Source organism: Clupea harengus, chromosome 13 (genome assembly GCF_900700415.2).
Source record: "Clupea harengus chromosome 13, Ch_v2.0.2, whole genome shotgun sequence".
NCBI lineage: Eukaryota > Metazoa > Chordata > Actinopteri > Clupeiformes > Clupeidae > Clupea > Clupea harengus.
Window position 1 is genome coordinate 27721555 of NC_045164.1, and position 17500 is coordinate 27739054.

A 17500-nucleotide genomic window follows, 5' to 3' on the forward strand; every position below is an offset into this window, starting at 1 on the left:
ACACACACACACACACACACACACACACACACACACACACACACACCTCTGACTCACTCACACACACCTCTGTCTCACTCACACAAACACACACACACACAGTCACACACACACACACACACACAGTCACACACACACACACACCTCTGTCTCACTCACACAAACACACACACCTCTTTCTTACACACACAAACACACCTCTCACACTCACACATACACAGCTCGATCTCTCTCACTCTTTCTCTTACACACACACACCCCCACACACTCCATCTCGCTCTGTCTTTCAACAGAAACACACACCTTGCAACCTTTTCATACCTCACCTGTGACACAGCAGCTCAGCATAGTTCTCTTCCCTATAACAATGTCTCTCTTGCATCACACGCTCCATTTTCTCTCGGCCCTACTGTGTATCTGCACTCAGTGAAATGGTCCCAAATTCACCCCAGATGTACACACACACACACACACACACACACACACACACACACACACACACACACACACACACACACACACACACACACACACACACACACACACACACACACACACACACACACACACGCCCTTCCTCACATGTGTCAGACAGCTTTCCCCATGTTCCTGCCATTCTCTCATCTCATGATAGCTCACAGTGTCATGAATAGCACTTGGCTTGTACAGATCCAGACTCAGCACTTTGAAGCCACCGTGTGTGTGTGTGTGTGTGTGTGTGTGTGTGTCACAGGCATGTGCATTTGTGTAAATGCCCAAAATATTTTGAACATGTGGGTTCAGTGTGTCTTGATTCTCTGCAAGGTCTCTTCAGTGTCAGCCTCGCACACTCTCACGCACGCACGTGCTCGCACACACACACAGACACAGACACACACACACACACACACACACACACACACACACAGGTCGGGTCCCTTCCTTCCTGGTCCACACATCACAGTGTAGGTGGAGCAGCAGCAGGCATCAGGAGGTGCGCCCTTACCTCTGTAGGAGCTGCCCAGGTGAGTGACCACGGAGTTCTTATGGGTACACCGGAGCTTGTCCTCCAGCGAGTGGATCTGCAACACACAGAGAGGTCACACGAGGTCACACAGAGGTCACACAGGGGTCACACACACCGCACACACAGGCCCACTCAGTCCACTGCACACACAGAGGTCCACTCAGTCCACTGCACACACACAGGTCCACTCAGTCCACTGCACACACACACACACACACACACACAGGCCCACTCAGTCCACCGCACACACACAGGCCCACTCAGTCCACTGCACACACAGAGGCTCAGAGGCCCACTCAGTCCACCGCACACACCACACACACCGCACACACACAGAGGTCCACTCAGTCCACTGCACACACAGACGCCCACTCAGTCCACCGCACACACAGAGGCCCACTCAGTCCACTGCACACACACACACACAGAGGCCCACTCAGTCCACTGCACACACACACACACAGAGGCCCACTCAGTCCACTGCACACACACACACACAGAGGCCCACTCAGTCCACTGCACACACACAGGAGCCACTCAGTCCACTGCACACACACACACACACAGAGGCCCACTCAGTCCACTGCACACACACACACACAGAGGCCCACTCAGTCCACTGCACACACACAGGAGCCACTCAGTCCACTGCACACACCGCACACACAGAGGCCCACTCAGTCCACTGCACACACACACACACACACACACACACACAGGCCCACTCAGTCCACTGCACACACAGGTCCACTCAGTCCACTGCACACACACACACACACACAGGCCCACTCAGTCCACTGCACACACACAGGCCCACTCAGTCCACTGCACACACACAGGTCCACTCAGTCCACTGCACACACACACACACACACAGGCCCACTCAGTCCACTGCACACACACAGGCCCACTCAGTCCACTGCACACACAGAGGCCCACTCAGTCCACTGCACACACACACACACACACACACAGGCCCACTCAGTCCACTGCACACACTGCACACACAGGCCCACTCAGTCCACTGCACACACACAGGCCCACTCAGTCCACTGCACACACAGGCCCACTCAGTCCACACCGCACACACAGGCCCACTCAGTCCACTGCACACCACACACAGGTCCACTCAGTCCACTGCACACACACACAGAGGCCCACTCAGTCCACTGCACACACACAGAGGCCCACTCAGTCCACTGCACACACACAGAGGCCCACAGCCACTCAGTCCACTGCACACCGCACACGAGCGAGGTAATGCCATCATCATCATCATCAAAACCAACAACAACATTTAAATCACCAGTAAGTACAGGGTGGCCATTGCACTGGTTAACATTTGGCTTAAATCAGCCATGCCCCCCCCGACCCCCTCAAGATAATTCCAAAGACCACCAGCTAGACAAGTAGTGCGTATTAAGATGACCTCCATTAAAACATTCCCATGTTGGTGAGTAATGTGTGGAGATGCGTGTGTGCGTGACAGAGAGAGAGTATGTGTGAGAGTAAAGTGTGTATGTGTGTGTGTGTGAGAGTAATGTGTGTGTGTGTGTGTGTGTGTGTGTGTGTGTGTGTGTGTGTGTGTGTGTGTGTGTGTGTGTGTTATGTGTGTATATATGTGTGTGTGTGTGTGTGTGTGTGTGTGTGTGTGTGTGTGTGTGTGTGTGTGTGTGTTATGTGTGTATATATGTGTGTGTGTGTGTGTGTGTGAGTAATGTGTGTGTGTGTGTGTGACTGAGAGACAGTGTGAGTGAGCGCTAGTGCGGCTAGGCTAGTTGTTTATAGGGCTGGAGTAAGAGTAAACAGATGTGTGCTGTAATGAGCCCCTAATCCCCAGAGATGCGCCCGCCCCCCTCACGGCTCCGGGGCGAGGGGAACCATGGGAATAGGGCAGAGGGATGATCTGCGCCATGGCAACGGCTCCCCTCAGCCTCCAAAACAAACTTCCCGCTTGTTCGCTCCTTTCTCTCGCCTACCCTGCTACCCTCGGTGGCCGTTTCTCGTGCTCTCTGGCATTCCCTCTCTGGCGTTCCCTCGTCCCCTTCTGACTTTTCCCGGAAGCATCCCTGTGAATTCCGTGATGTAACTCCTTTTTTAATGAGTTGAGCATCATCCAAAATAATGCTACAAAGCAGAAACAGGAAATGACCTCATCACTCACATCCCTGGCCACTCAAAACAGTGGGCACATCCTGTACCTCCTGTGTGAACACAGATCACTTACTAACACGAGAGACTTTTTAAATAGTAGATTATATGGGGTCATCCTTCTTGGACTGTTATTGTACCTGATCTAAACTACAAGGTCAAAAAGGCTGTAATAACATCATCTGAGCTGTACGCAGTACGGGCCAACAGAAAAAAAAGTCAAGGACACGGCAATAATATTCAGTCTGCCGTTTAAAGTCCTGATAAGATGATGCGGTTTGTATGGTGCTTGTACGGTGCTTTAAGCATATGGCCACTTCTGCCAAGTGACTGACATCTTCACAAGGGTCGTGACCTCGGGCTTTCTCCACGGCCACAAACCCAACAACGTGCGCAGCGACAAAAACATGAACTGTCTGGGAAAACACGGACACATCTGCAGACACCCGAGCCCATCTGCACAGTAGTTACATGGTGGGGGGGTGGGCGGGGGTGGGGGGGGGGGACTGTAAAACTCTGCACTAATTAAGTCTCATTCCCAAATAGCTAAAGGGAGAGTAAACAGAGTGGCCCCCTAAAAGCTGTGGAACAGCGGTGGCCCCTGACACAGGAGCTGATGCTGCTGCCGCTGGCCACGGTTACGGTTACGGCCGCCGCCTCCTCCTCTCCTCTCCTCTCCTCTCCTCTCCTCTCCTCCTCCTCCTCCTCCTCCTCCTCCTCCTCCTCCTCCTCTCCTCCCCTCCCCTCCCCTCCTCCTCCTCCTCCTCCTCCTCCTCCTCCCCCACTCACTCGGTCGTGGTTCTCCTGCTCCCTCAGTCGGGCCTCGCTCAGCTGGGTGGTCTTCTGGGCAAGCTGGACCTGCGGGGGGGGGGGGGAACCACAGTTAGGGACGTCCGGGACGGACCGGTGCTGCTACATAGAGATGCATAGTGCAGGCAGGGTTAGACACACACACACACACACACACACACACACACACACACACACTCACTCACTCACTCACTCACTCACTCACTCACTCACTCACTCACTCACTCACTCACTCACTCACTCACTCACTCACTCACTCACTCACTCACTCACTCACTCACTCACTCACTCACTCACTCACTCACTCACTCACTCACTCACTCACTCACTCACTCACTCACTCACTCACTCACTCACTCACTCACTCACTCACTCACACAATCACACAATCACACAATCACACAATCACACAATCACACACACACACACAGGCAGGTTATGGGTTTAAAAGAGCAGAACTGAAATGCGGAAATGTACTTTGGCATCGTATTTGTAAGGAGGTTTATGGTGAGAAGAGTGAAACATGAAGAGCTCATTGCCTGAAGGACTGGAATGGGAAACATTGAGAGCAGTGCTATAGGCTGCCGAGGAATGAGACTGCAGCTCGGAAATATGGGGTTGATGTGAGAAACAGAGAGAGGTTTCCAACAAATCACACAAATCACTCACTCCCTCCCTCCCTCTACCATCAATAAAAGTAACGGGGAGGCCGGATCCAACTCACCTGAAGCTCTTCAAGACCCTGAAAGAGAGAAGAGGGAGAGAGAGAAGAGGGAAAGAGAGAAGAGGGAGAGAGAGAAGAGGGAGAGAGAAGAGAAACATAAATCAGTCTCGGTGGGAAACCCAAATGACCAGCAGCTTCTCTCCGAGCTCCAACCTGCACGATGTGCATTGCTCCAGTTAACAAATATTCTCATTGGCTATAAAAAAAATGATGGCTAGCCATCATTCTGTTGCCGTGACCACTAAGATGCATATGGAGCAATGTGGAGGGGAAAAAAAACAACAAAAACAAAAAGGTGCCCCTAGTGGCTGCTCAAGGAATTGGACAAGCTTGAAGCCCTGACATGACATGAAATGTGGAGATGATTGAAGTCATGTTTGGCGCCCCTGTGTGTGTGTGTGTGTGTGTGTGTGTGTGTGCGCATGTGTGTGTGTGCGTGTGCGTGTGCGTGTGCGTGTGCGTGTGCGTGTGTGTGTGTGTGTGTGTGTGTGTGTGTGTGTGTGGCGCTCCTGAGAACTCTCTCCCTGTTGTTACCTAACGGGGGGAGAAGCTGCGAGTGACATCAGCGGGAAGGAATGCAGCCATGCGAAAGAGAGCGGCGCTGTTTGCGTTCGGTTACTTTAAAGGGGATCGCTTAAGTGCTCGTATCCATCTCAAAAACATTTGGCAAAACCCCATCCTGGAAGGAACGCGACTGTTCCACCTTTCCAGCAGTGAGGAGCGTTTGCCTTAGAGGCAAAGAGGACGGCGTAAACCTTAAACCCTGGTGGTTTTTTTCTTATGACAGCTAATTGAGAACAGGGATCCAGGCAGACACAATTGCCTCTTAAGACCCCCACCTCCTCGGCTCTCCTGATAGGACATTCCTTTCCCAGCTTTGAGTTAGAACCTTTGCTGCGTCCCGCTGTCATTGGATAGCAGCCATATCACTCGCAGCTAAATGCATGGAGCCGGCCATGGCTATTGGTTGGCTCGGCTTGTTCGCCGTGTAGGCTGCACATTTTATGTTTTTTTTATGGAGGTACGCCCATACCTCCTGCTGGAAGGTGAGGGCGAGCGCCCCGCTGTGGTGCCGTACCTGAGGGCCTGTGAGGCTCCGCTGCTGGATCTCGTCCAGCTCCTTCTGCACCTCCCACACGCGTGACCCCATCTCCTCCTCGCGGCTCTGACAGGACAGGAGGGGGGAAACAATTAGTCATTTCCTGCGCTGTTTATTTTCATTTTGGCGAGCACTGCTCCGCCAGGCCCTCTATGCCGTGAGACTCTGTGAGACTCAGTGAGACTCGTGTTAGAGGAGCTTTCTTCAAGGCCAGGGGAAGGGGAAAGCCAGACAAAGAACTACAGTGCAGTGTCGGAAGTACTCAAATCAGCAACACCCTTTTTTTGTGGTCTAGGCTGTGTGCTCCAGCATGTGGACGAAATGAAAACGACACAGTGGACACGCAGTTAAAGGGCACGTCTTCAGCTCCGATTAAAGGATGTTTACATCTCATGTCGTGTGACTAACATAGGAGTTACAGTCCAAGTGCCACGGCCATAATAACAAGGATAGTAAATAGGATAGTCTAAGTAAATGCATTTATACGAGTATAATTACATTTACACAACTTTCAGTCACGTGGGGTAGAAGGGGTCTGTGAAATGACAGAATCTCATACTAATATAAATTACATAATCTCATACGTAGGTAAACGGCAGAATCTCACACGTGTGTAAATGGCAGTTGTGAGTTGAGCTGTGTGCTTTTCCTCTCTGGTAACACAGTCAGTTGAGCTTGAGGTTCTCACTCAAATACTGGCAGACAGAACTCACATGGAATTCATAAATTAGTAGCGCTCAGTGGGGATTAAGGAAAGGTATTTGTCTGGCTAATAGATTCCTGATGACGGAGGAGATATGCGTAACCTTCACTAGACCGCTGAAAGAGTTGCATGGGCTGCACTTATTTGGTATGTGGTAGATTAAAGGATGAAGTCTGTACAAGTTAAAATGCCTGAAATTGATTGAAGGTGTCTTACTTTAATTCATTCCAGGTGTACTGAGTTGTTATAGACATAGATATCGTAGAGGACATAGATGAGAAAAACTGATTTGAAATTTCAGCACTTTCTTTCTTTAAGGACTAACCAAGCAACTGATGCTTCTCACTTCACTTCAACCATGCTTCTATATTTCACAAGGGAACTAGAGCTCAAATCGAGCTTCCTGTGCTTTTTCCGAACATGAAAATGACCGCTGAGCACGTCCCCTCACCTGCAGGATCTCCTCGTACCGCTGCACGGTTCTCTTCAAGTCGTCGTCCTTCTGGGCGATCACCTTCTTCAGCTGACTGGCTTCCTCCCGATGTCCGTCCATCAGCTCCACCTCCACGCTCTGGGCCTTCTCTGTGTGGGGTGGGGACACACACACACACACACACACACACACACAGAGCACTGTGTGGGGTGAGGCGGAAAAGCTCAGAGCACAGAGAGCCAGGGAAGCCACAGAAAGTCTTCCAAACCCACTCACTCAGTCACTCAGTCACTCACTTCCTGCCTGCCTGCCAGACCGGATGAACTGGCAGTGCGAGGGAAACATATGTTAAACCTGCCAGAGTAGAGGTCTTACTTCAGCAGATATTTTATAGTTTTTTTTACTTTTCCTGAATCTAGCCATCCCTCATAAAGTATTGACGTCCTTATTCAGTAAGGTCAAAAGGAATTGAATAAAATTATATTTTTTATAAATGTGAAAACAATTTAATACACGTTGCACAGCAGCAACGCTATAAAGGGATTTGTATAAATGATTTTCATACAGCCCAAACTGTTTAATGTAATACTGCTTTGAGACGTCCAAAACACTAAGACAAAGTGTTCTGTGTTGTACAACATTCCTCCTTACCGATGGTCTCTCTGACGGAACCCTCCAACTCCTTCTCCTTCAGCGCCATCTGAGTGTTGAACTCTCTCAAGATCTGCTTCAGCGCCGAGTTGTGTTTCATTTCCAGATCCTCCATTTCCAGCCTGTGCAGAAAAACATGGAGAACTTCATGAGAACACCTTCATGAGAACACAGAGGAAATATGCTCTTCCATTCAGACACACACACACACACACACACACACACACACACACACACACACACACACACACACACACCACACACACACACACACACACACACAAGACACCAGACACGAGGAACAAAACTACATAAGCACCTACATAAGGATGCATTTTAGTGTTAGGGAGACTTACTTCTGTTTCTTTTCGTTTTCTTCCGCCATCTCTCTCTTCAAATGTTCCAGCTCCTGCTCGTGTTCCCTCCTCAGTGCGCGCAGGTCTTTCTGCAACCTGGTGAAGTCCTTCTGGACCTTCTGCTTCTCCTGCTCGGCCCGCGCCAGCTCACTCTTCAAGTGCTCTGGACTCTGTTCCGACGAACTCTCTCCATCAGCATCTCCGTTTCCCTGAGAAGAAGAGTTTTGATAGACACCTAGAAGGCCCTCCTTTTCCTCCAACCTTTGAGTCAGTTCCTGAAGCTTCTGTTCATACTCCTTCACCAAAGCTTCCTTCTGACTCTCCCCGTCCACTTCCTCTTGGGTCACGACGTCACCCGCGGGTTCCTTTCCCAAGACGCTATGGTTTTGCTCAGCTACACAGTGCTCCGTCTCGACGAGTCTCGTCTTCTGTAACTCTTGAACCAACGCGGCCTGTTCTAAGAGGTCTGCCTTAAGGCGGCTGATTTCAGCTTGATAGTCGGCATCCTGCTTGTGTGCTTCTTCAAGCTTTCCCTGGAGCTCTTTAAGGCTTGGGAGGATCTCCTCCTCCCCCCTGTCGTTATCTGTCGTAGCACATCTCTCTTCCTGAGACATTTTGGTTTGAAGAGCTGCGATTGTTTCCTCGTAGCTACTCTTCAGACTCTCTAAGCATTTCTCCCTCGTGAGGCTCTCGTCGTGGCGAACTTGCTCAAGATGTTTTTCGTGCTCTTCCCTCAGGCTCCTGAGGGCCTCCTCCAGGCCTTCCTCCTTCTTCCCGAGGAGTTGCATCTGCTGTTCCTTCTCTTCCTGGTTCTTATGCACCTGAGTCTGCAGGCTCTTGATGGCTTCCTCCTTCTCTTCCTGGTTCTGATGCACCCGAGTCTGCAGGCTCTTGATGACTTTCTCCTTCTCCTCGATCTGTGAGGTCAGCTGTTTTCGGATAAGGCTGATCTTCTGCTCGGCTTTCTTCTTCAGCTCCGCCACTTTCCCCGTACCCTCCGAGGACCGCTCCTCAGCCATTTTCAAGGCGTCCTCCTTCTCCCTCAGTAACTCAGTTTTCTCCTTTTCCGACTCCAATGTCTGACGCTCCAGTTGTTCTTTGGCGGCTTGGACTTCTTTCTGCAGACACAGGAGTTTTCCCTCCATCTCCTGGACAAGGTGACCACTTTGAGAGGACTGCACCTGCTGCGCCTGCTGCACCTGTTCCATAATCTCTCGCTTCTCGTTGTCCCTGAGGTCCATGAGCTGCTGCAGGTCCCTCCTCACCTGCTCACACTCTTTCGTCCTCACATCCAACCGTTCTTCCAAGTCAACCGCTTTCCTTGTGCAGCTTTGGAGGTCTAAGGTCAGAGTGGTGACCTTTTGATCCTTCTCCGAAAGAGCTTGGTCCATCTCTGACTTGCTTATGGACTGATTGTCAAGGCTTGCTGCAAGTCTCTGAACATTTTCCTCCTTCTCTGCTATTTGCCTCTCCATGTCCTGTATTCTTGCCCGCAGAGATTTAACAGTGTTATGGTTGTCGGTGAACTTGGATTCTGCTTTTGTTTTGAACTCCGTCAGTTTGTTCCTGAGTGTCTCTGTCTCTTGTAGAGCCAGACTTTTTTCTTTATTAAGAGTTTCCACGGTCTCTTCCATCTGGCTGTTCAGCGATTGTTTTTCCTCCACGTGCTGTTGAGTCAGCAAAGATATGGCTTCTTCCTTGTCAGCTATGCTATGTGCTAACTGAGTCTTCAAGTCATTAATGATGCTCTCTAAATTGCTGATATGTAGTGCATTTGCTTTGATAGTTTCTGAAATCATTCGGTTTTCCTCAGTGAGCTGTTCAATGCGAAGTTCCTTCTCTGAAAGGATCTGAGAGTTATTCTCAGATGTTTTTTGCAAGGACACTCTCTCATTTGTTAAGGCTTCAAAATGATCTGAATTTTCTTTCAGTTTTAGAGTCAGCTGCTCGAGTGATCTACTCAAATTCTGGTTCTCCTCTTGGCTTTGCTTGAGCTGTCCCTCTAAAGTGCAAATTCTGCCTGTTTTTGCTATGATGGTGTTTCTAAGATGGCTGACCCTTTTTTGAGTGCTTACAACTCTGTCCTGAAGTTCTCTCACTCGATTGTCCACAGTCGTGCCGAACTGGTCGGCACATCCCTCAATTGTCACCCGGACTTCTCTGCAATGCTTCTCCAGCTGTGCATGCATGGACTGCACATGGTTCTGAAACTCTTTTTCCTTGACTTGTAGTTCAAGAACTTTCTCTTCCAGCTTCTTCTGGAAGTCCTCGCCTTCCTTATTCCTGGAACCTTCTAGAACACTCAGCTTATTTTGCACGTCTTCTAGATTCCTGGAGAGTTCCCGTACTCTTTCTCGACTCTCATCCTCCAACTTCACAACCTGGTCTTGGAACATATTTCTTTCACCGAGAGCCTGGTTGAGCCTCTTCTCGACCGATTCCACCTGCTCTTTCAGCATCGCCTCTCCGTGTGACAAACTTTCTAATTTGGCCGCCGCTTTCCTCAATTCTGCTTGCAGTTTCTGCACAGTGGTCTCCCTTATCGCCAACTCCTCCCTCAAGTTGGTCATCTCCTTAAGAACTCGCTCCTTCTCCTCCCTGGTGGCACCGAGTTGTTCCGAAATCTCTTCCAACTCTTTGGCCTTCTCCTGCAGCTCAAGGGCATGTTTCTCCTGGAGCTCCTCCCCTTGCTGACTGAGCTTCTCCTTCCAAGTTTGAGTAAGTTGCTCTTGCTCCTGTGTCTTGACCTCACCGAGCTTCTCCAGCTGCTCTTTGTGGTTGGCCTCTAGGTCAGACATGGCAGTGCTCATCCCCTCCGAACTGGCTTGGGCCATCTCCAAGATCTTGTCCTTGAGTTGCTTTTCTTTCTGCTGCAGTTCTTTCTCCTTTTTCGCTAGCTCTCCCTTCAGTGCCTCCTGAGTGTCCTGAAGCTTTTTCTTGAACTTCTCCTGCATTTCTTTGGTCTTCTGTCGGACCTTTTCTGTTTTATTCTCTTGAGATTTGAGTTTAGCATCCATGTCTTTTTTTATATTCTCAATCTTCCTCTCATGAGCCTTCCTTTCCTCATCTAACTGTTTTCTTAATTTATTCTCATCTTCTTGCATGGCCTTTAATTTGTCAGTGTAGGAGTTCTCTTTTTCAGCGATCTCCTGTTTGGCCTGTTCTACTTGGCACGAAACCTCCTGTAGCTCCTTAACCTTCTGCTCAAGAAGGTCAGCCTTTTGCTTGCATTCACTTTGGGCTCTTTCCAAGAGCTCCGTAAGATCCTTTACCTCACTCTTTGATTGTGTCAACTGTTCTGAAATCTCACCCAGACCATCATGTTGCTTCTGCTTTAGCTCTTCAAATTCTCTAACCACAGAGTCCCTATGCTGTTGAGCCTTTTCTAAATCTTCTTTGAGGATTTTGCCCCGCTGATGATGTTCCTCTGCCTCCTTCTCTTTTTCCTCCAGGATCATCTTTAGTTTATTGAGTTCCTCTTTCAGTGTCTTCTCGACTCCTCCCAGAGACTCCTCGTGTTGGAGCTTGATGCCCTCCACATCGGCTTGATATTTCGCCTGCTCCTCCTGAAGCCTTGCTTCAAACTCCTCCCTCGCCGACTTGCTGGCTTCTTCAGCGGCGGCGAGTTTCTCCTCGAGGAGCAGCCTACTCTTGGTGACTTCCGAAATCTCGGAGGACAAGGCCTCCAGCTCGGTCTGCTTCACGTCCAGCTTCTCCAGCGTCTTCTGGTTCATGTCCTCGATGTGGACGTGGAACTGCGTCTCACTGTCCTTCAGGATGGCCTCCACTTCTGCTTTGTGTTTGTCCTGAAGCTCCTGCACGGTGACGCCATGCTGCCGATTCAGGGCCTCTGCCTGCTCAGCCTTACACTTCTCCAAGAGCTCCTGGTGCTTCCCCTCGACGGCCAACAAGTCCGCTTCATGTCTTTTCTTCAGTTCTTCCATCTGTGATGAGAGCTCCTGGTCGCCTTCCCCCTCAGAGTGTCTTTCCAAGGAGCTTTCCAGCTCTAGTATTTTCTGTAATAACAGATTTGTGAATTTTAATGGAAATCAAATAATATGATATTTGTGCACTGTTAGAACACTGTAACACTGTACATAAAAGCATTTAAACCCCCCCAAAACAAAACACACAAAAAATGTACAATGGCATTTACCCTCAAAACGAACCCATGATTTTCCTGTATCTCAGTTCAGATCAAAGTTATTCCAATTCATTCTCCTAGGAGCTTCTGAAGAACCCATCAAGAGATAAAATAGCGTAGGAGGCGAGTTACTGCTGACAAACTCACAGTTCTGGCCGTCTCCAGCCCCAGCAGTGTGTGTGTGTGTGTGTGTGTGTGTGTGTGTGTGTGTGTGTGTGTGTGTGTGTGTGTGTACACACTCACAGTTCTGGCCGTCTCCAGCTCCAGCAGCAGCTCCTTGGCCTTATTCTCCGCCCCCGCCTGCAGGGCAGTTTTCTGCAGCTCCGCTTCTTCGACTGCAAGAGAGGCCTGCTGCTCGCTCTCCTGCGCAGCCTGGTTCATCTCCTCACGACACTGCTCCTGCACCGAAGAACAGCACAAATACAATAGAATAATTTAAAAAAATTATTTAAAATATTCTTCTGTATAGATAACAAAAAAAAAAAAATTATAATTCAAGTTATGGAACCAAAAACAGACGTTAAAGAATACTTGTTTTGATAGACACAGATAGATCAATGAGGTATATGTTTTTTTTAAATGATGAAAAACAGATAAGATGTGATCGGGAGATTGTAAACGCACCACAGCTTGATGAATCTGAGCTTGGAGTTCCTCTTCTTTGCTGGCGAGAGCTTCTGTGTGTGTACGCTCCAACTCCGCAATCCTGTCCTCAGAAGACTTCTACAGACAGGGAGGTAACAAAACAATCTCTGACCAAATACTGAGGAATTAAATACCAGATGAACTATACAGATTAATGTACGGTTACTTCACATCTCTGACAAACTCAGCTAACCATGTATGTATATATATAACAAACATTGTGAAACTTAAAGAAAAATTAGAAAGTAGAGGCATGATTATCTGAATTTCTTTTCCACACTCGATAACCCACACCACCACAAAGTATGTCCGAAAAATGTGTTTTACTGGCCAAACTGGCACCTGTTTCTATCTTAACCTTGTGGACACACACGCACACACACACACACACACACACACACACACACACACACACACACACACACACACACACACACACACACACACACACACACACATCTTTGCCGTGGCTGAGGCCGAGTCGGCTAATGAAAGAAACAGAAAAGGTTGCTTCTACGTACAACCTTTTAAAGCTAAACCTGGTGTATGTGAAAAGATTATTACACCATAAACGTGACCGTCAAAAAACTCATTTGGTCAGTGTGTGATTTACAGCTGCCTTGACATTCATGAATCCTTCTCTAATGCACACGGGATGAATCACACACACACACACACACACACACACACACACACACACACACACACACACACATCATGAATACTTCTCTAATGCACACCGGATGAATCACACACACACACATCATGAATCCTTCTCTAATGCACACAGGATGAATCAGGGGAGTCATGATTCCTGAAAGCACATACGTTGTGGGCCTCTAAGTCACAGGACTTTAAAATCTCCACCCTCGCAAAATGTTAAATGAATGTGAACAATCTGGAGGAGAGTGATGGCTTAAGCAGACAGTGGCGTCCAGTGAGCCAGTGAACACTGGTGTCTCTGCATGCTAAACATAAGGAACACATCAGAGGGAATCACACACACACACACACACACACACACACACACACACACACACACACACACACACACACACACACACACACACACAGGACAGCACACACACAGACAGTGGAGACCAGTGAGCCAGTGAACACTGGTGTCTCTGCATGCTAAACATAAGGAACACATCAGGGGGAATCACACACACTCACACACACACACACACACACACACACACACACACACACACACACACAGGACAGCACACACACACACACACACAGACAGACAGTGGAGACCAGTGAGCCAGTGAACACTGGTGTCTCTGCATGCTAAACATAAGGAACACATCAGAGGGAATCACACACACACACACACACACACACACACAGGACAGGACAGCACACACACACATCAGAGGGGAAATCACAGAGCTCACTCTTGACACTTCTTTGATGCAGCTCCCAGAACTAACATATCTCCACAGGTTTCTCACAGTTGATTCATTCAATGGAGCACAATTGTAGGATGTGACCACGCCAGATGATTTTTATGAATGAATGTGGAGTGGAGAGACACTGCTCATCTCTGAATTTGGGCAGATCAATTTGATGAAGATGAAGATCACGGATGCTTCACATTTGGGACGTGAGAAAAAGAAAAACGCAAGCTGATGAAGATGTGCGCTGAATCCACTCGGGAGAATAAAACAGCTGGGACACACATCAGTAAATAAATTATACGCAGATTGGCCTTAATTATATTCCATGGAGTTTAACACCGACCTGCATCCAATTCCCTGAACAAAATCGCTCTAACAGATGGCTTCTACTGGATGTTGCTCAGCATTGCATAGAAAATAGAAACAAAAATACTTCTTAAAACCGAAATATGTTGTAAAAACTGGGAGAAGTCCTAAATGTCAGTTATTCTATAAATGCCTTTCTGCAGTAGCACGTCAGCCAGACGGGTTAAAGACTGCATCTCACCTTCATGATGCCAACTACCTACTGTTGGACAGCACGCGCTCCAGCTGATGATTAGTCTCACATTAAAGTGTGTGTGTGTGTGTGTGTGTGTGCGTGCGTGCGTGCGTGCGTGCGTGCGTGCGTGCGTGCGTGCGTGCGTGCGTGCGTGCGTGCGTGCGTGCGTGACCTGCTGCGTGGGGGGAGTATGTTATGTTGTTTTGGGCTCATTTCCTCACCTTCATGATGTTGACCACCTCCTGCTTGACCCGCGTGAGCTCCTGCTGTGTGTGTGTGTGTGTGTGTGTGTGTGTGTGTGGGGGCTCCTCCTCACCTTCATGATGTTGACCACCTCCTGCTTGACCCGCGTGAGCTCCTGCTGCAGACTCTTGCGCTCCTCCTCGCTGGCCTCCTCCACCTCCTTCACCCGCTCCTCCATCTGCACCTGGAGCTGCCGCCGCGCCTCCTCCGCCCGCTGGGCCACACCCAGGGCACGCTCCAGCTCCTCAAAGCCTGCAGGAGGCACACACACACACACACACACACACACACACACAGAGAGACACACACACACACACACACACACAGAGACACACACACACACACACAGAGACACACACACACACACAAAGAGACACACACACACACACACACACACACACACACACACACACACAGACACACACACACACACAGACACACACACACACAGAGACACACACACACACAGAGACACACACACACACAGAGACACAGACACACACACACAGAGACACACACACAGATTTGAATGTTGTGTCACATCAGAAAAAGAGCATCAGTGTATTTCATCTCGGCAGCTTAAAGATCAAAGCGTGTGTTCTTGTCTTTGTCAGAAGCAGTACTTCAACATCATAGCCACACACACAGAGACACACACACACACAGAGACACACACACACACAGAGAGACACACACACAGAGAGACACACACAGCCACTTCAACATCACAGCCACTGGTTGAAGCACTGGCTCTGATCAACAGAACAAAGGCTGACAGAGTCAAATAGACTCCCCACTCTTGAAGAGGGGAGGAGGAGGAGGAGAAGGAGGAGAAGGAGGAAGAGGAGGAGGAGGAGGAGGAGGAGGAGGAAGAGGAGGAGGAGTCAGGTGTGGAAGTTATTAAGGGGGAAAAAGGGGAAGATGATATGAGAAGGTAGGAGCTGACTCCCCCGACCCCTGCCTACCTGATTTCTCATTCTTCTCCTTCTGCTCCTGTAGCTCCTCCTTCTGGGCCACGGCCTGCTGGACACGCCCCCTCAGCTGGGCCACCTCCTCCTCCTTCATCTCCAGCGTCTCGTGCATCTGACGCTTGGTCTCCGCTATCACCATGCCCTGCAAAAGAGAGCCGCCAAGAGAAACACACACACACCTCCGTCAAGAGACGCTCCGCCCTTTGCTGTCCACCAACACACTTCCGTTTAGGGCATCCAGCCATTTGCTTTCCAGCAATCTGAAGGCACACACTCTTGACTCTGAAAGGACATAAACTAATGACCTACACTTCCAGACCATCCGGAGAAGGACTCGGCACTTAGACCGGGACCACAACATGGTTAGTGTGTAGGAGTAAACATTCCAGTAAGCTGAAGGGGCGTTAGAGGTCGAAGCGTCGGAGCTATTCACTAGTACAAAACGGGCTGTGCCATTTGACGGCCGCACGACAAGATGTTTTCAATTTATTTTGTCTACTTCATCATTTTTCCAGCCCTTTGTGGTTGTTTTGGGGACACGACCGTTTCCACGCTAGACGCTGGGAGAGCCGTAACGTGCCCCGTTGTGTGTCGCATGATGGGACTGTTTAGTAGCAATTAATTAGGTTTGGGATACTGTCAGCAATATATGCTTCAGTCGGAGCACTGCAAACACTTCTGCAGTCCCGGGGGAACATGTGTGTGGGTGACCATGTAAACATAATCCAATTCTGTGTGTGTGTCATGTAATGCTCACAAAGCCATTTCCGCTGCTGATCGATGAACTTACTGCTGAAACAAGATTAGTAGTCATGGACCCATCTCTTCTCCCGTTCAGCCAATACATCTCATAGCGACTAATCTCATTCTGACAGACAAGGGAAACGCGCTGGCTCTGTTTCAGGAAACAACGTCACGGCAGAACCACGTCATCCAGCCGGGGGTTTTGCTGACTGGTTCCTGGTTCCTGGTTCTGCCATCACCGTGGTGACAGTAAGTGCTTCTGACCTGTTTGCCTTCCCTTCCCCTCCTGCATTCCTCTCGGTGACTTCCCTACCCGTCACCTCTATCCAGCAGGGCAGAGGTCAAAGGTTAAGCACAGAGGCCTGGAAGAGGAGAGGACTCAAGGCCGCTCGCTACTCGCTGCTAGCCTGTTAGCGCCGCCATATTTCACAAGGGGGGTAACGGCCAACAGGACACTCGAAGGGTGACACACATAACTCAGAATAGAAAGTCAAAAAAAAAAAAGAGAGGAAATTGGATATGCCTTGCGAATGAAAAAAATACTGAGGATCTTTTGGGCTACGGGGCCTTAAGGATGAAGTCATAAGCTGTCATGTTGAATTATCTTCCAGGAAAAGAAGCAAAAAAGCAGCACTACAGAGGCCAAGAATGCCTGTGACATACAGTATCTGACAGGCGGTAATCACAGCTGACATCTAGTCTTTTTATTCTCTGCAGGTGAAAGATAATAACGATGCACGTTGACTTCTTAACTGTTTTACGCTACTCTGACTCATCATCATCCTCCAAACAGACATGCATTTATGTTGATTAGAGAAGATAGAGGTGGTTTAAAAAGAGCATTTGAAGTCAGACATGCCAGACTGAATCAGC

General features: G+C 49.1%; 1 protein-coding gene across 1 annotated transcript in view; it reads right to left on the bottom strand.

Annotated features, from left to right (window-relative positions):
- Positions 1-7929: 7929 nt before the first annotated feature.
- golga4 (golgin A4) overlaps positions 7930-17500 on the bottom strand; it is a 24943-nt gene continuing 15372 nt past the window's right edge. The window contains exons 12-16 of the mRNA XM_031579631.2: positions 15878-16025; positions 14986-15164; positions 12702-12800; positions 12321-12476; positions 7930-11949 (exon numbers count right to left, since the gene is read on the bottom strand). Of these exons, the coding sequence (XP_031435491.1) occupies positions 7930-11949; positions 12321-12476; positions 12702-12800; positions 14986-15164; positions 15878-16025 (4602 nt within the window). The remainder of the gene's footprint in view (positions 11950-12320; positions 12477-12701; positions 12801-14985; positions 15165-15877; positions 16026-17500) is intronic.